This window comes from Mauremys mutica, chromosome 5 (genome assembly GCF_020497125.1).
Source record: "Mauremys mutica isolate MM-2020 ecotype Southern chromosome 5, ASM2049712v1, whole genome shotgun sequence".
NCBI classification, from domain to species: domain Eukaryota; kingdom Metazoa; phylum Chordata; order Testudines; family Geoemydidae; genus Mauremys; species Mauremys mutica.
The window spans coordinates 113,485,468-113,505,662 of NC_059076.1; the positions used below are offsets into that span (position 1 = coordinate 113,485,468).

At 39.4% G+C, this 20,195-nt stretch overlaps 1 protein-coding gene across 12 annotated transcripts in view; it reads left to right on the top strand.

Annotated features, from left to right (window-relative positions):
• The window catches only part of LDB2 (LIM domain binding 2), a 322,964-nt gene that overhangs the window by 249,067 nt on the left and 53,702 nt on the right, over window positions 1-20,195 (top strand). For all 12 annotated transcript variants that reach the window (XM_045019750.1, XM_045019749.1, XM_045019748.1 and 9 more), the window contains one exon: window positions 14,643-14,815. In XM_045019750.1, coding sequence (XP_044875685.1) covers window positions 14,643-14,815 — 173 coding nt within the window. The remainder of the gene's footprint in view (window positions 1-14,642; window positions 14,816-20,195) is intronic.

Here is a 20,195-nt window from a genome sequence, read left to right on the forward strand (position 1 = left end):
CAATAGAATACCAGTTGAAATTTATTAAATATTTCAGATGGTTTTCTACATTTTTATATATATTCTATTCTGTTTTGTAACTGAAATCAAAGTACATAAATATTTGAACTGTAAAAATGAAAAAAATAGTATTTTTCAGTTCACTTCATACAAGTACTGTACTGCAATCTCTTTGTCATGAAAGTGCAACTTACAAATATAGATTTTTTTTGTTACATAACTGCACTCAAAAACAAAACAATTTAAAACTTCAGAGCCTACAAGTCCACTCAGTCCTACTTCTTGTTCAGCCAATTGCTAAGACAAACAAGTTTGTTTTCATTTGCGGGAGATAACTCTGCCCGCTTTTTATTTACAGTGTCACCTGAAAGTGAGAACAGGCATTCGCATGGCACTTTTGTAGCTGGCATTGCAAGGTATTTACATACCAAATATGCTAAATATTTGTATGTCCCTTCATGCTTCATGCATTCCAGAAGACCAGGGCTGGTGCAAGGATGTTTCATGCCCTAGGTGAAACTTCCACCTTGCACCCTCTCCCCCCGCATCCCCGCCCTGAGGTGGCCCCCCACGGCAGCTCCCCCCCTCCACCCTGAGGCACCCCCCCTGCGGCAGCTCCCCACCCCCTATCCTCTGCCCTGAGGCACCACCCCCGCCCCAGCTCAGCCCTGCTCCATGCATGAGCACCCCGAGCACGCCATCGCTGCTTCACTTCTCCCGCCTCCCAGATTTGCGGCACCAATCAGCTTAGGCGCCGCAAGCCTGGGAGGTGGGAGAAGTGAAGCGGCCACGGCGTGCTCGGGGAGGAGGTGGGACAGGGGTGAGCTGGGGTGGGGAGTTCTCCTGTGTGCCGCCCCCCTCCCCTTACTTGCTGCAGGCGGCCCTTCCCACGCTCCCCTGCCCCAGCTCCCTCCCCCTAAATGCTGGGGGCGACCAGGGCGGCCGAAGATCCGGCCGCCGCGGTCGCTGCCAAAGAAAATGGCGCCCCCCAAATGCCAGCGCTCTAGGCGACCGCCTAGGTCGCCTGAATGGTTGTACCGGCCCTGCAGAAGACATGCTTCCATGCTGATAATGCTCATTAAAAAAAATAATGTATTAATTAAATTTGTGACTGAGCACCTTGTGAGAGAAGTGTATGTCTCCTGCTCTGTTTCACCCACATTGTGCCATATATTTCATGTTATAGCAGTCTCAGATGATGACCCAGCACAGACTATATGTGGACTAATAAAATGCCTACTTTTAATGTGCATATTCCAGCCTCAGAATAGTAATCGGATGTTGAGATTAAATTTATGAAAAATTAATTGTACAGTCAACTATGTCAGCCATTGGGGTTGAATCCCAGGTTGAGAAGAGGTACAAACAGAGTAAAATTATTTAGTCATATATCCTGCTGTAAAATTTAAATTTTTGATTCCTTCAAGTCGTATTAGTTGCAAGAAAAGTCTTTGCTGAAATCAGAACAATAAATAACCTTTGCAAACTATAGTGTTCGGACTTATCTACAGACAAAAGTTATCGCTTTAACTATACCATATATCCGCTAGTGTGGATACAGTTATGCTGTAAATATTCCTTTGCAAGAAGGGGAATAAATTGTACTAGTATAAAGTATGTTTATATTGGTATAATCACATGCACCTAGGGGTTGTTCTAAGTAAAACTAATTAGCATACTTATACTGGTACAAAACTGTGTGTACACCAGGCCCTAGGCTGTGAGAACAAAGAGTGTATTTTTAGTAATCTTTCAGGATTTTTCTTACATCATAAGCAACCTGTCTTTGCAACATCAGTGAAAACAATTAACTGCTTCTTGATGAATGATTGACCCCATTTTGCTACGCACCATAGAACAGGATAGAAAACATAGTAGGTACTTTCCAATTCACGGTGAAGCACTTCGGAGGAAGATGATGATAGATTAAGTAATACTTCGGGGAGCATCAAAGGTTTGTGATTCATTTTAGGGTTCAACATATCATAGAGAAACACTGACATAATGATATGGATCATATCTACCCTTTATTCACGGTGTAATTTTTTTAGAGCATTTCCTTTTCCTGTATTTAATTTCCCCACAGAGTGTTATATGTTTAAAAAAAAAACACTGTTCATCAGTTTAACACTGACGTTTGCTCTTGTTGCAGTTAACAAAATGTTTCGTTATGGAACCAGGGTGCTAGATCTAGGTGTGTAGGGGGTGCTAAGCTTGAAGGGGTTTCCATCATATATGGGGTTTACAGTTTTGTTCAATGGCTTTTAGCACCCCTCATTTTAAAACTGTTCTAACGCCACTGCTAAGGGATATCATTTGCTGCCAGCTCTCTTCACCACTTCAGCACAGTCGCTGAAGTTTTGAAATGCCGCCTTTTCTGGGATCTTGAACAGCAGTTCTCCCAGGAATCTGTGATTTTGCATGTACCAAAATACTATTATTATTAAGAGTTTCCAGTGCACAACTAATTATGCCATATTTATTTAGCATATTTAAATACTGAACAAATTGTCACAAACACATATTCTTCAGGGAATGGGTTTTGTGATTTTAAAAGAGAAGCATGAATTTGAAGGAGGGTGATTGGAGGCGGGACTGTAGGGGAGGAAAATGCAGGTGGAGACAGGAATTAGGTTACTCAGTTGTGAGACAAATGGAAATAGAGCGAGAAGGAACAGCTCAACCCCACCCAGATAGAGGGGAACTGCCCCTGAAGTGGCCTCATGGGGAAACATCTGTCCCTGAAGAGGAGGAATTTTTTCTTTAAAAAAAAAAAAGGAAGGTAATTTGCCAACAGTCTCGATCTGTAAATATATGCAAATTAACATATTACCTCATGCAAATTGGACCTCAGGCTTTTTGAGGGCCCAATATAGGCTGATCCTCATTTCCTCTCCCTCAAGTTTTGTCCATAGGAGGGTACTGAAGAAATGAGCAGTCACTTCTGTTAAATATTTAGTTGTGCCCTGAATAGATGCACACAAATACAGCCATGGCAGAACATCATTTTTGTGTTTCTGAAGCTTTAGTCACATTGCACACGACTTGGGGAAATTATCGTTCCAGCCTTAGTAACGTGAGAGACTCAACTACTCAAACAAACAAAATGTAACAAAGAAGCCCTCTCTGCCGTTGAATGGCATGAGTTTTGTTGTGGGATGAAGTCAGTGTGTGTAGCAGACTGATCAGTGGGAAGAAAGAGTGAGACTTTGACTGCTGTTAGTAAGTTGTAACAAAAGCAAATCATCCCCAAGATAAATATGCTCTTCCTTATTCATCATTGGAAAATCTTGCAGTCCCTTAATTCAAGGAAACTCCCGTTGTCTAAGAGAGGACCCTATAGGGACTTCAGGATTTGACCCTAAAATATTCTTTGACTCAGTACTACAAAGACCAATTAATGTTTCACCACATTAATGCACTTTAGAAGTCACATCCCCATACTCCACATTACCCCACCATGTAGACAAATCCTTAGATGCTCATATTCTAGTTACTGTGTCAGTCTGAATAGCAGAGAGCATCTGCAGAATGGGTTTAAACCATGTAGGTATTATGCAGTAAATACATTTTGTCACCACTGTCCCACTCAGGCTAAGTCAATGCCTCACTATGGCCTGAGCATACCTCTCACGTGTACCTAATTTCAAGGTAATCTCTCACTATTGTCCCAAAGTCACCTGTGTTCCACACAAATTTGGTGTCCCCTCACTTTTATGGTTGTAATTTAGTTACATCGGAAATAAAGAATTATGGAACAGATGTTATAGAAAGAGTTATTTACACCCGAGGAATGAGTCCCACAGCAGTTTCAAATACCTGCATGATAATATTTTTGTCTCTCTCATTTCATCTCACATGGGGCCCCTTCAGGTCAAATTATTAGAGCCTTGCAAATCCGCAGGTATCTGCTTTGTATCCGGGGATGCGGATATCTGCAGACCATTTTTGCGGAGTGCAGTATGGATGCGGATACAAATTTTGTATCTGCACAGGACTCTGCAGTGCACACTTACCCGAATGGAGCGGCTGTCACCCAGCCTGTGGGCTCCAGTTTGGCTCTCTGAATTCACGCAGCAGCGTGCTGAGCAATCTGGAACTAGTAGTCCCCATCTTGCTCAAAGGGAGGAGGTAAACTACAACTCCAAGAAGGGACCATTTTGAAGGTGGGATTGTTCTTTAAACGAGCAGGCGTCAATGGCCGCGTGCATTAGAGCTGCTGCAACTGTGTAGGTGTGTCCGAGTCCCCGACTGGGAGGGCGGTGTTGCATAGAAGGACCCAGAATTGTAGCCTCCCTTCCCAGAGTGGAGAAGGAGGTCCTACAGGGGCAGAGTGGCGGCAGGGCAGGAGGTCTCTGGGGAGAAGTGTGCTTAACACAGCCTTGTATCACTGCTGCACAGTGACCTGTGGAGCAGTTTAGAGCCCTGCAAATCTGTAAATGCGGATATCCACACACAATTTTTGAGCATAGCGGATCAGATGCGGATACACCTTTTTGTATCCACACGGAGCTCTGCAAATTCTGGGTGTGATTCAATTCCAATTGAAGTCAACAAAGCTGCCCATTAGTTGCTTTGGGAGTTGTATCAAGTCCTATGTCCATATCACACCCTTGAAAAATAGATGGCTTTTGTTCCCATCTATTTGGGAATCTACCATCTTGAATTTCTCCAGTTCATCGAGGAAGTGTGTTCTGATAGGAATTCGTAATGAAATGTTCCAAGTCTCAGACCAAAATATAGTAGTAAAAATATTTCTTTAATAAAAAAAACTTTCTGATCATTTGAAATCATGAGCATAACAGGTTCCTGAAGTTGTCTATCCACTGTTTTTTTAAAACTATCAGTCACTGTTCCTTACATATATCCGTTCTAAAAACTGTAGTCAATTGTGGCAAATATATAGAGAAAAGATAGCACGATGATTATATGAAACATGGAAAATATCCCACAGCTGAAGGGAAAGAAAATCACAGGAAGGGGTCATTTCCTCATCAGTACAGATTTGTTACAGAACCTACAATACACGCTCGTTATTGATGTACATTTATTTCTGTATAATTGATTAAGATTTTATTGGAAATGTTGTACAATATATGTTCTGACTGAAGCATGGAAACTTGCTACATTTCTTGTTCTTTGTTGAAAATGGTTTTGATACAATTTTGTCAGAAATCTGATTTGTATTGCTGAAAGCAGTGCACTAGTTCTCTAAGTAATAAACAATCTTCATATTTAAAACAAACAGAACATTTTAAAACTGGAATATTTTTTCTAATTATTTGGTCTAAGATCTTGAATACTGTTTTTAACTTTCTCTATAGTTAACTTCCATTAACATTTTAAAAAGAAAAAGAATGAAAGAAAAAGAAAAAATGCTTTGCAGTAGAAAAAGAAATCAAAGCTAACCACCAACCGCTTTGTGGGTGGGAAAAAAGTGTTCTGGTTATTATAAAATATATATGTGACTGACAACTGATGTTATCCACTGGTGAGATATTGTTCATATGTCTACAGTATAAAATTACCAGAAAAATCACACTGGTTATCAATCCACATATGCTCACTGCAGTCTTATGAATTTGAGAATTTCTTGCAGCTCTTTTATCATATTGCTCTAAACCCCTCACCTCTCACAAATTCTCCATACATGCTCCTCACTATAAAGTAGCCTTTGTTGCAGCTATGGACATATGTTTTTCTGCTAGTATTTGTAAACTGAATGTGGAGCTGATTGAGATGCTGGATTGACAGTCCTGAACATGAAGTTGTCTGTCCACAGAACAGGCAAGCTTCCCCTCCCACACTGCCTACCAATATGCCTCAGTTCTGATCTGAAAAGATGTCTTTTAGGGTTGAAGAGGTCATCCATTCTGAGTGTCTGGTCAATCCTTGAGCTCTCTTGGGTCTACTGGAAAGATTAGTGCAAGTGGTGGTGATTTTGAGATATGCACATCTGTCTGCTATGAAATGGACTGTGACCAGAAACACAGTTCACAAAGGCTCATGAACAATGAGCAGCTGATAAAGATGAGTTGATACTGACTTGATATGATTGTAAATGAAAGTGGCAGAGATGAAACACTCCACCTTGTGTTCACAACCCTCTGGCTCAGTATCCCTCAACTTGTTTTTTGATATTTCTAAGGGTGTGCATTGGTGAGAGAGATCTCTCTGTCTTTCCATTCAGAGTAATACTGTATCTGGAGTACATCTTCCCACACAAAGGCTATAAATGGGGAGGACTTATTTAGAGCAGAGTTAAGGATCTTTTATCCATGGCCCTCCAGCTTCCAGAGCATATCAGCATAGTTTCGAGTGGACACTGGGAATTAATAACTGAGGGAACTATGTTTGGAGACAGACTATAGTAAATAAGTTCCAGAACATGTTTGCTCCAGTGAATCTGGCAGAAGGGATCTTGTTGCTTGATTGCCTGCTCTCATAGTCATAAATTGAATGTTTATATTGCATTTCATCTGGAAGGATCCCAAACATAATGGTCAGATCTTTAGCTTGTATTAATTGGCATAGCTCCATTGATTTCAATGGAACTGTGTCAGTTTACACCAGATGGTGATCTGGCCCAATATAATGAAAATGAAATGTGTACATGGGTCACTTAACCCATCACTGAAATTCAGTAGCCTTTTAGTCATGTCTAGAAGTATAGCACACCATTTCCTGCAGCAACCAAGTATTGATTCTGAGGTCTCCCATCTAAGTTCTGACCCAGCCCAACTCCAATTAGCTTGTGATATATGACAGGATCATGGCACCAGAGAGTGCATGACTGCTATCACTTTGACTTAATGTCACTTTGTTTGTTCATGCACATAATTTTTGTGTAATACAATCTTCAATATACTGCCAAAGTCAACTAAAGTCAGAGGGTAGATGTCTGTTTGATCGAGTAAAAGTGGATTGTTTGCCTGTCTTTTGTTTATCCCTTTCGGTTGGGCTGTCATTTGAATTTTATGTGTTTGTCCTTATTTCTTCAGACCATTTATCTGGGTATCATTTTCTATGTTGTTGTGGTACTATGTGGTGGCATGGATTGCATTTGTTCCTCCATAATGCCTGTCCTGCACAATCTCCATCATTTTTATGGTCTTGCATTTTGTTGTTTTTTCGCTTGAGCTTGGTTGTGCTTTGTTATGTTTTGACAGTAGAGTGTCATAAAGCTGTGGATAACTGCTTTGGCTTGCCTTTGAAACTTCTGTGCAGTTGCTGGACCAAGTCAGCTAAAATAATTAATACAGACAATACTCACAGACCAAACTGCAACTGTGATTATATTCAGGCAACTCATTTGTTAGTTATATTTGCACTCTGTTAAAAGTACATATATTTGTGCCTTTTACTGATCCCAAATCTGAAACTTGAGATGTTAGGTCTTCACTGGGGAGTGATGGTTTTGGTTTTCCAAATGTGAATGTTTATATGTTAAAACTAAAGATTCTTTATCACAGATAGGTTTTTCCGTTTATGTAAAATTAATAATTGACAGTAATTTTTTTTAAAAATTGAAAGTGGGCAAATGATTAGTTCATAATTCTTCCTGGAACAGTTGCAGACTATAAACCTACATCCATCTTCAATTAGAAGTCTTGAATTCTGTATTTGGAGAACAGAGTGGTCTACTGTGAGCTTCCAGAAACCTAGTTCAGCTGTTCAAATGCCAAGCCATGTGAGCTGTTATATCATCCTTTTATGATTGGTAAGCTTAATAAAAAACACTGCAACCTTATATTAGTCTATTGTAATACACTTTACATGGGGCACGTAAAACCAGTCGGAAACTTGAAGCTGGTGCAGAATGCATCGGTTACTTACTGAGCGGAGCTGTTACTAGGAGCATATATTGCCAGTACTGGCTGCGTATTGGTCTCCAGATGGAGTTCAAGGTGTTTGTTATGACCTAAGCTGTGGTAAATGGCCTGTGACTGCCCTCTCTGAGAGATTTCTTCTCACTCCAGCCACACTGCCACAGCCACGGTCAAAACTACTGTGCAAGTTTGTTGCCATTTGTGATTCTGTATAAACATATAGTAAATGACAGTCTCTGTCTCAGAAAGCTTATCGGCTAAAAGACAAGACATGATAGATGCATCAGACAAACAAGCAGGTTTGGTGAGAGGAAAGATGATATCCTCCACATATATAATACACATACCATGAATATTTTGCCAGCCTAGTTTTGGGACATAAAGGGAAGATGTGTTCTTTTATCTCTAATATCACAAATAATAGAGGCTACCCATTAACTAGAAAACATGATTATTTTTTCTTTTAATTGACTCTCGAAAAAAAATCATGGAGTCACAAATGCAAACTAATTTTGAAAATTCCCAAAACAGTGTGAGGTTCGCAAACCCTGAACCCCACAAGCTTCACCCATTGCTAGGGTTTTTATCCCATGGGAAGAAAAGACAGACTGTTATATATTACGTGGACCATGCTTCTCATATGGCTGACCTGTTCATACAGCCACCCTGTTATTGGTGCTATTGGATTTTTTTTCTGTACATCTTTCAAATAAAATAATTAAAAAATAAAATTCTTACAGTCAGCTTCAAATCTTCAACTTCAGACACTTGGGTTGTATTTAGATTTAACCTTTAGCTTTGTTGCTGTGCCTTCCTTTATACTTCCCAACAAGTTCGGCTCCCTCTTATCCCAGGGTGCCAACCACGCCACCCTCTGTTTAGTCAAATCCCTTCTTAAAACTCACTTCTTTGCAAAGCCCACAAACACTAAATGCTTACCAATAAAAAAGCTGTCACTGACTTTCTGCATATAAAAGTAAAACAAAATTGTATCTGGGTTGTCTAATGCAGAATTGTTAAATCTTATTCTTATCTGTCTGTATAGCTTGGGGCAGAGGCTCCACTGCCATCGTCTTTTGTTGTCATTTACATGTGTGCATATTTGGTGTCAAATACCACCAGATCAGAATTCCTCACTCAGTCACCTCAGTGGTCACTATTTACACCCTTTTGCACTCACTTGAACAGGTGTAAATGATGATGCAAAGCGCAAAAGCCAGTAAGAATCAGGCTCTTTTTTATTCCTTCATATCTTGTATAGTGCTGACCACACTATTGGCCATCAACAAACAAACAGATTCCCATATACGTCCTAGAGCTGGTCAACTACAAAGAGATACTTTTAAAAACAGAGATTTTCATTTAGCCAGCTAACAACATGGCAGATAATTTGTTGCAATAGTGGTGAACGACAAAGAATGTAATGGAAAGTCTAATTTTTGTGGTTCTATAGCATGCAGAACTCTCACTAGAGTAAATAGGAGTATGGTACATGGAAAACTGCAGAATCAGCTGCCTCAAAAAAAACCAGAAAACCCACCTCCTTCATTTTATAAGGGATTCATAGGAATTTGATTTGTAATTTGTTATAAGGTAGTTTGGAAAATAAGGGTATCTGCTGGATACTTCAATATGAAAGCACAGATAGATAGATGGCAGTGTTTTCGGGGAGAACAAGGGCAAAGTTGCTGGGAATTTATGCGTATTCTGTTCTATTTAAGAGAGAAATAACTGAAAAGACATATGAACATAATTTTAACTAGTACCAGTATGACAATGCTGCACAAACTGCCATGCTAAGTGACAATGGCATGCCACAGCCAAAAAGCTAGTATGTGACATGCTTTTCACTTCACTGGGAAGCAGACTACATGCCATGAAATGCTTCAGCCCTTCTCAAATAGTGCATATAAAATTTCTATTCTTTTGAGTTTTCCATGCATGTTGTTTTATAAAGGTTCTGTAATATGAAGATCACTAACAGCATGGTGTTTGTCACGCACTTTTCTGGATCAGTGTAAACATCAGTTAATTGATTTCTGGATCCCAGTACTGTGGGACTATCATAAATCCACATGATTTTCTTGAGTTCTAGAATTTTCTGATTCACTGAAAAGTATACAAAATAGCACATAGCTAGATAACTCTCTATTGGTTACACATCTGGATAGGCTAAAAAATTTTACATTATTCTAGCTAATATTGGCATAAGAGTACGCTAAAAATACCTGATTTCAGCTATGCCTTTTTTGTAGCTATTTCAATAGAAATAACTTCTACCTGATTCTAAATCCAGGTCATTTCACACCCCTTTTGCTATCACATTTAAGCCACAGTGACCTGCCCTTCATGGGAAATAACAGGATGGGAACAGATACTCAGTTAAGTGCGGAAGCTGGTATCCATTCCTAAATGCATAACTTAAAACAAAATTCTGGAGACCAATGCATGCTTAAATGGTAGTGAAAGAGAGGGGAAAGAGTCATCTTCTTGGCTGCAGAATGTGCAGTCACTGATGAAGGCAGTGGTGGTTAACTCTAAGAAAGGTCTTGATCTTCTTCAAGTGCTGATCCCTACATGTATTCCACTGTGGGTAAGCATGTGCTCCACATGCCCAGAGCTGGAGAATTTTGAAAGCGGTGTCATTTGGTCTGCAGGAGATAAAGGGTGGGCAGACTACCTCTCCCCAGTTCCTTGTCACTGCCACATGGTCAGGGTCAGAACCTCCTGTGTCTGAAGCTTCAGCTTTCTTCTTTATCTGTGGAGATGTTTAGATAGCTGTAAATTTTTATATTCTGAGTTTTAAAGTTTTTATTTGATAGTTTTAGTGTTTTATCATTAGTCTCCCTGACCTGGAGAGCTCCTGCCCTTTCCCCTGCCGGTACTGGATTATGCCCAGTTTGGGTACTGGATTATGCCCAGGACTCCAGGCTTCAAACTTTGTGCTTCCTGCCTGCGATCCTTCTCAGTCAGCAACAACCACCAATGCTGCTTGTACTGCCTCAGGGAAGCCCACATTGCGGCAAAGTGCAGTATCTGCCATTCGTTCCCCAGCCGTATCCGGGAATGGTGTGAACTTCGCCTTAGGAAGAACCTAATGGAGAAGGCCATGAAGCTACAATGGGACTCAGGCTGTGGGACCCTCTCCTTGGCCCCCCGTACATCGGCCAGACTCAGCAAGGAGACTGGGATTAGGACCTGGGGATAGGGCAGGCTGTGACTGGTTAGGCAAGGAAGATGGGACTGGTAGCTGTGCGGGAAGGAAAGCTAGAACTAGTTGGGCAAGGAGGCTGGGTCTGAGATCTGTGGAGAGGAGACTGGGACTGGGAGCTGGTGGGGAATATATGTATGGGGAGAGGACTGGGAGCCAGTTCGCTGAGTAGGGGAAAACATTGAGATTGGATGAAGAGCTGGGGAAGATGAGGAAACTGGGACTGCATAGACAAGGAACTAGTGAGGGGAACATGAGAAGAGGGCAGGAGGGACAAATCTGACAAACAGTGTACAGAGTGAGGGTGAACTAAAACTGGCTGGGCAAAGAGACTGGGACAAGGAACTGTTGGGGTGGGGGGTAGGCTGAGATTGAAGTATGACCCCAGGTAGGGAGACTGGGAGCCAGTGGGGGACAAGGAGAGAGATGGATGGGATAAGGAGCCACGAAGGGGAAACTGGGACAGGCTGGATAAGGAGACTAGGGAAAAAGGAGTGGGGGAACTGATACTGGCTGGGCAAGGAGACTAAGACCTTTGGGTGAACCATCTGGCTGTCAGTATGATGCCACATAATGGAATTTCTCTTCTTTCAGTTTGCTTTATTAAAAACCTAGGAAATTATGCACAAAAACCTACATTAAAAGAATATTAATCAAGTTGCAAAATCAAGCACTTGAAACTTAGGAAATGTCAGAATTAAGGTTGCCTGTGCAACCTTTATTCATCCCCCTTATCTTTAATTACATGATCACATACTATTTTTCCACAGAACTCCTGCCTCACTCAGTGCACAGTATTGATGGTGCTCAATTAATTTTTTGTATTGACCCTCCCTATGCACTCCAATTCTAGGTGCACCTTTCCAAGTGATGAAAACCTGTTTAGGATTTTTGTTCAATTTGAGCATTCGTTTTGGTTAGTTTTGGTTTTATAGATGTAAAATTTGTGTGTGTGCTTGCATGTGTGCTGTGTTTAAATACAGACACCATACTGCAAAAGGGTTTTCATGCTCCTTCACAGAATGGGGCACATCTTTATAGAGAGATAGTCATGGGGACACCTCCTTTCCCATTCATGATTGTGGAAACCCCCACTCTTCCATACACAGCTGCATAATATCCCTGTGGCAATCACAGCCATTGTTTATGTGTAAAAGTAATAACAGGAAAGTATTCAATACATATCTAGCTTTCTTTGATGTGTTTCAGCAGCTGGAAGCAAGGAGGAAAGCCAGCACCATGTGACCAGACCATTTTGGGAACCATCTATCAAATTATTTTAAACTCCATTTAAAATATGTTCATGATATTCATGCACTGCACAAGTAACGTGAATATACATTTACTGCAATCAGTAGAAATCCTAGATTTTCATATCAGACAGTAACTGCTCAGGATGATTAGCAGGAAACTTAATTTGTCCTAATTAGCCTTAGGGGAACGAGAAATTAACTTGATGGATAAATTTCTCATTTTGCAATATACCATACTGAGCAACATAGGAAATTGTTACTTAAAGCTTTAGAAAAGTCTTCTGCTGATTCACTGAACTTTAGTTTCTCTAATTAAATTAAAAGACTATAGTAAATTAATACATAGTTAATGCATAGGTGAGTTTTTATGGGGGCTTGTATGGTAGAATAATTGTTCAAATTATACATTGACTTGTCAGCTATATCCAGAGACTTCAGTATAGATTTATAAATTACACGTAAAACTTCAATGTAATATAAAGCATTCATAGCCATGTTAAAATTCCATATCTCAGCAAAAACTTTTAGGAAACCCTTGTCTATTTTCTATACGTGTCTATCTATTGTACTGTTATATTATTATAATATAGAAAATAAAGAGAGATTTATTAAACCCTGGGATTTTCTGGCACAATTAAATTGGCTGAGACAGCTATAGATGATATTTTTTAAAGTAATGTGGAAAGACCTACGCTACTTCCACAAAACTGCTCATCTATAAAGTGTCAGACTTTTTAATTCCCAAGCCTCACTCTCAGAGATATAAATTCCTTAGTTCTTATGCAGGCAGAACTCCAAAGGAAGTGCATTTTTAAAAATTACCCTCAAAACATACAGAACAAGACAGAGAGACATGAACTCAGTGGTCTGAGCTAGGAATTAATGAGTTCTAATCTGTGCTCTGATACTGACTCCTCTATTGGCGTAGACTAAGTCACTTAACCTCTCTTGGTTTTCCCTCTACATGAAGGAGTTAATCTTTACCTACTGCCACACAGGAGTATAGACACAGGAATGTTGAGGATTAATTAATATTTGCAAAACATTTTTCAGGTGAAAAACATAATATATTGTAAGTTCAAAGTATTATTAAGTCATTCTAAAAATACAATATTGATCTGTTCATAAAGTACCTATTCCTAAAATGTTGTCTTGGTGTTTTAAGTTGTTGATGGCAGCCAAACTGTCTGCAAAAATGGAGCAGGAAAACATCAATTGCACATAACACGTTTCCCTTTGATTTCGATTACTGCTACTGCTCTGTGCAAGTGAAAAACATTCAGAGCTTGTTTATTTATTTATTTATTGTGAGCTTAGTCCTGCAGTCCTTCTTCAAAACTGCCATTGATTTCAGTGATGTGAATTCAATGGGAATTGTTTCCAAGGGTTGCAGGGTTTGTCCCTTGAAGTCTATGAGTTGGGTTTTAAAAAACAAACGAAGGCTGCTCTATTGGTCAAATTTTTCTTCGCATACGGCTCATATCCATGGACAGGGTATATCTACACTGCAATAAAAACCCTGCGGCACTGAGTCTCAGAGACCAGGTCAGCTGGGGTCTCAGAGCCTGGGTTCCAGCTAGAGCTGCAGCATCTGCACTGCAGTTTTATAACCCTGCAGCCCAAGCCCCACGAGCCCAAGTCAGCTGACCTGGGCCAGCCGCAGCGCAGGTCTTGTATCACAGTGCAGACTTACCCCGTGTGCATCTTCAGCCATTTTAGATTACCTTATATAGGCAACTATTTCCATTTGAATTGAAAAAGAGATCTCTGTGCTATTAGACTGTGGATTTATATATTGCATCCCACTGTCTTTAAATCGCAGGGTTTTTGTTTTCCTCCTATAGTTCTCACTCCATTCAACAGACTATATTAGCTATACATATATATTGTATATACTGTATTAATATATATGTGTATGTACTCTATGCATAAAGAGTTATATGTTTCCATGCGTGCCTGCATTTGCATAAGCACACATATGCTCTGGTTTTATTTACACATTTATTTATGGAAATGGGATATAGCATCCAAGTTTCAGACAAGATTTACCCAGCATGGCTCCTGTGTAGTAATAACCTTTGAACATCTACAAGAATCTCCAAAACTTCAGGAAGAAAGAAGCTAGTTCACCAACTGTATAAAAAGCTATACAAACCGAGGTCCATACCTACTGAAGAGAATAGGCTTTTTTCCATTGATTTCAATGGCAGCAGGTGGAGACTCTAGTTCTGTAGCTCTCTGAGAATATGTATTATATTCTTCAAATGAAAGTTTCACTTAAAAACACTGATGTTGTGTTTGTTATAACCTAGAGTATTTGTTGATTTTTGCTTTGTATTTTCCCCACAGCCATTGGAAGGACCCTAATTCCTCGTTATTTTAGCACTGTCTTTGAAGGAGGTGTAACAGACCTGTATTACATTCTCAAGCACTCAAAAGAGTCATACCACAACTCATCTATCACAGTGGACTGTGATCAGTGCACCATGGTCACCCAGCATGGAAAACCCATGTTTACCAAGGTAACAGGAAAGATTCAGTAAAACATTTTGTGTTTTGTGTATGTGTGTGTGTTTTTCAGGGAGTATTATTACTGGGTTTTTCTGAAAGGCTTTGTTGATTTCTAATGCCACCAAGCACTTTCATCCCTTTATATTTTGTATTATTATTATTTGTTACCTAACTGGAAAACTTTGTGGGCATCTTTTGCAGTCTTCAAAGGAAGTTTTGCAAGAGAAGGCACATAAAACTAAGCCATCACAGCCACCAAACTTATAGGAACTAAGTTTCAGCTGTCTATGTACTTTATCTCATCTTCATTTTAAAACAACAGAGAATGATCACATTGTTGCTACATTTTGGTTCACATGGTTTATTTAGATATTTTACCCATTGGGGACTGGGAAGTCTCAGAACAGCTGGTGCTTTAATACAATAGAGCCTGATCCAAAGCGCATGGAAGTCAAAGGAATGATTCACAGTGATTTCAGCAGTCTTTGGATCAGGCTCTAAATAGGTGTCCACCACGTCTGATTGAAGATTGAATTTTCTTCATGCTTTGGCCCCTTCCAGTCTTGCAGCTAAATCACATAATTAAATAGGATGCATTATACTTATATAAATAAGACTAAACAGGCAGAAAAGCAATTAGATATACCAAATTAAGATAAAATAAAAATCTTATGGAATTAAATGATACACTTGAAATGAAGAATGACCACAAACTGTGGTTAGTGAGACTGGAAATACATGCTTTGCTTATTTAGCCTTTATTCTCATTTTTATGCATCCTCAGATGGCTAACTCCCACTCTTTGAATGGAAAAAAGTACAAGAGGGAGGGGGACTGATGAAATGTATCTGAGCCTTTAGGGAACAGTTAAACCTGTTCTATGTTCCTCACTGGCATGTAGTACTGGTGAGGTTCTAGTGTAGGCAGAGAATATAGACCGCTGGCATTGTGATGACTGAGCATTTCTAGGGTATTCATGGCATGGTCTGATCATGTAGAACTTGTTCCATCAGATTGCATTGACTTCTTGCCTGCCATATTCACATACCTCTTTCACAGTAGTTAAAGGGGGGAGGGATAGCTCAGTAACTTGAGCATTGGCCTGCTAAACCCAGGATTGTGAGTTCAGTCCTAGAGGGGGGACCATTTAGGGATATGGGGCAAAAATCTGTTGGATTATTTAATTGGGAATAGGTCCTGCTTTGATCAGGGGGTTGGACTAGATGATCTCCTGGGGTCCCTTCCAACCCTGATAGTCTATGATTCTATGAAAGGACATTGAGATTGAGTTACTGGTAGGGTTGGCCAGAAAACAAGAATTTTGTTTTGAGAACAATTCTGAGGTTTCAACATTTGGGTCTATTCCACGGAATGAAAACAAAACAAAACACAAAAACACTCAAGCGCTTTACTGAAACATTCCAACCAACTCAAGTTACTGGGGCTCTGAGTTTATGATGCATGTATTGCATCAAAAATTTGCCCCACAAGGAGAAGGAAGCATGCCAAGTAAACCAGCTGTTCCTAGATGACCCCTCCTCACCACCTGGCCAATGAAGAGCTTGCATATTGCAGCCATGGCTAGATGTTTGGCTATGTGCAGTGGAAGGGAAGCTATAGTGTAGCTACTTGTCCCTTCTGAATGGCACTCGAACAACATTTGTGTCATTTCCATGATTTTTCTCCCCTTTGTGACGCAGTTGGCCAAAGGGCAGAACACGGGTCAGCTGGTTTAATGCAATATTACACAGAGAAGCAGTTTTTTGGAACCCTTCCTTTGGAATCTCTAGCATTCAATAAATACTTTTGCTGATTGAACACATTTGTTTTGCGTTGTCAGCACACTGTACTACAGCGCTGTTCCTTCAGAGGGGGAAATAGTATCCAGCTGATACCAAAAAAAAAAAAAGAAAAAAAAAAAGGTGGAACGCTACTAAGGACCAAAATCTATCTTGGGCTGAATATATACAGATCGCATCTATTTCAAGATAAGCACTCCATACATGTGATGGCAGTTTGGTCTCAATCTTGCAAAGATTCGCAAAATTGGAGTCTTAGTGACACCATACACACTCCAATAGTGAAAGTCTGTTGAGGAGCCTAATATAAATCTCTATACCTCAATAGAAAGTATACAACTTAGCTTCAGGAAAAAACTTAAATTTTTTTATATGTTTTTACAATTAAACCATTATTGTTCTTAATAAAACTCCTTTAGAATGTAGAATAAAGGAGAAAAGAGTAACATTGCTTGGCATGTTCGAAAGTGAGATGGAACCAAATTTTGCTCTCTAAGGTGCATGCACAACCCCAGTGAAGTCAATAAGGACCCAGCACATGTAATGGCAGAACTATATCCTTGTGGCCTGGGTACAGTGGACAAAAGTCAAACCTCATGTAACATGTGTAACTACATTATATTTAATTCACCCACTTAACACCGTGTCAGAATTTGGTTGAGTAAGGTTTTTCCTTCCTTTAGTGACTCTGTTGTAAACATTTTTAGTATTCAAACACATCAAGCACACTGCTGTTGTTTAGCACCCACTTTGGTCTGATGAACAGTCTGTAAGCTAAAAATTCTCTAAGTAGTTTTAATACAATAGTCTGGAACAGTCCTGATAGAGGTTTGATCATCTGTTGCATCAATGATCCACATGCTATGCATTTTTATATTTTCTTTCTTAGGTCAACTTATTAGATAGTACTGCGTAAATGTGAGATTAGTCATTTTTTTCTCTTTTTTAAGCCAGGTACTTAAGCATATACTTGACTTTAAGTGCAAGTAGTCAAAACTGACTTCAATGGGGGGGTTATTCACCTGCTTAAAGTTACCCAAGTGCTTAAATATCTTACTGAACAAAGAAGTAAATGCTACATTTTTAATAAAATCCAAAGGAAATAAATTAATAGAAATATTTTAATAACGTTCAGGGTGTGAATTAAAACTAATAAAAGAAGGGAAATTCATGTTCAGGATTAAAGGTTCCAGTTAACAGTTTTGCCACTGACTTCTGTGATAGTAAAATCAGGTTCTAAACATCCAAGCGACCATGTTAATTCACCTTGGTGTTTGGATTTTAATTTTTTTTCCCCTTCACATAGTGGAAGCAATGCTCTCACAGAATTAACCCAGACTCTTGTAATTTACTTATACTCAAACTTTATATGGTAGTTGAGCTGTTTTTTAGTGCTAGTGATTTTTGTATTTCCCAATAGCCTCACATAAATGAACTTTATTTATGAGATCAGTTCTACTAAAAATGGTAATAGACTACATGCACATATCGCTATAATAAAAATACATTTTTTCTGCAGTTGACAATGACTCAATCATCCATACTTCACAAGTATAACACTAAACTCACTTTATCTTTTTAAGTCTTACTGAGTAAATAATCTTACTAATTGTATGTATTCATATAAGCTTTAGACTGCTTTTCAAGTAAAGGAACAGGTTTGAGAAATGATCTATTAATATGGGCTGAAAAGGGAAGAAAAGATTTTTTATTTTAGAAAAACTACATTCTATCCAATAGAAAGCAATTTTGAGGTCATTTTTCATGGGTGCAACCCGTTGAATAGCCTACAATTAATCAATGCAAGGAAGGGGTTAAAAAGCTATTGGTTAGTTTGAGAAATGTTCTTTTTTAGTTTTCTTTTTCCTGGCCTAGTCTAGAGCTACCACGTGATATACTGAATGCCTGCCAGCCTCTTTCTTGTTGATCCTCTGGAGACCATCTGTGCTGGGGGCATTGATTAGAGTGTGTCTGCTGGGATTACATCTTTTCTGTTGCCATGCCAACTAATCAGCTGATTTTGGTTACCACAGAAACAAAATGTCAGAGCTCACAGTAAGGTAACATGAATTCAGCACAACAGAAAATGTTTTCTTAATTGGAGACTCTTTTGATTTTGGATTCTGTGGGAAAGACACCTTTTCTTTAAAAAAAAAAAAAGGCCAACTTCAAGTAAGAACTACATTAATTTTATTGATTAGAAGCAATACCTGAAATTCTTTTGTACAGGGGGAAATTAAATTCCTTTATAAGATGTGTAAAATGTTGCCAATGATATGAGGTATGTGTTGCAGCTTTTCTGTGACCATTTGTTAACATGTGCGCATAAAATAAAGTCTATGGAGAGCTGTATTTCTTAACATTTCAAAGAAGGCATATTTGGGAGAGTATGGGCTATTATTATAAGAAATTATTATAAACCTGATGTAGTTTAATATTAACTGGGCAATAACCAGGATCCTTGACCACAGTACAGTAATATTGATAGGCTCAGCTACCTCACATTAGAGTATTAGAGTCGTGTGTGTGAAATTTTTAATCTTAGTATGAAAATAATGAGAACATCAAAGTCAAGTGAGGGAATGAATCCTCGATATAGGCCATCAGCTATACAAAACTGAATGCATGACTGAGGTACAGTGAATAAGAGAACCCAGAACTTATTAACAAGTCTTTCTTTCCTAGGCCTACAATATTTTGCCTGCACAATATCCCTGGTAGCCTAGTCTAAGTGGTTTTGAAAACTATGCTAAAACAGGTCAAACTGTGAGGAGACACCAGCATCAAATGAGTAGTTAATCAGAAAAAATACACACTGCAAAACCACAAACGAAATAAACCTGGATCTGGTGGTCACACCAACGTGCAAACAGACTAACTAGCAAACTAGCATTACAATTTGTTTTATTTAATTGAGCTATTATTTGATTAAAGTTGCAATGTGTCTTTTTTTAATGGAAGATTGTTATCTAACTGTCTGTGTACAGTACTGTAAGAACATTTCACTAATTACTGTCTCTCTCCTTTCATTATTTCTTTCACTGCAGGTTCCCTCAGTCATACTAACTCCTAACAGGAGCTTTGAGACTAAATTCATAACCAGTTTTTTAAAAAGAGTTTCCAGTGCTGCTAATGTGTACAATGCTTCAGGGATCCACTAGCCAGGGCACCATGCAAGGAGTGCATTTGGCACCCTCAAGAAGACTGAATGCATTACAGCCGCATGATACTCAGATACTTCACTGCTCACAGATCAAGCTGTGGGCAGCTGTATAAAAGCCAGCCACTTCCTCTCCCTTCTCCTGCAGTACCCAACTGCATTTACCCATCCTTCTACCTGCCCACCCACCCCCTCGCTTTTCTAATACAGCATCCTTCACAGTACAATATGAATTATCTGACTGTGGGGGGCAACTCACATGTACAGAGCTACAAGATCAGGCATTGGCACACTGGTCTAAGTGTCTCTTCTTTACTCCCACAATACTCAGCTTCAATAGTCCATGGAGCTACCAGTGCAGACCCAGGGACACCTGCATGTAGCTTTCTGGTTAGTGGCAAATCTGTGGGATAGGCAGCTGATAAAAGAGAA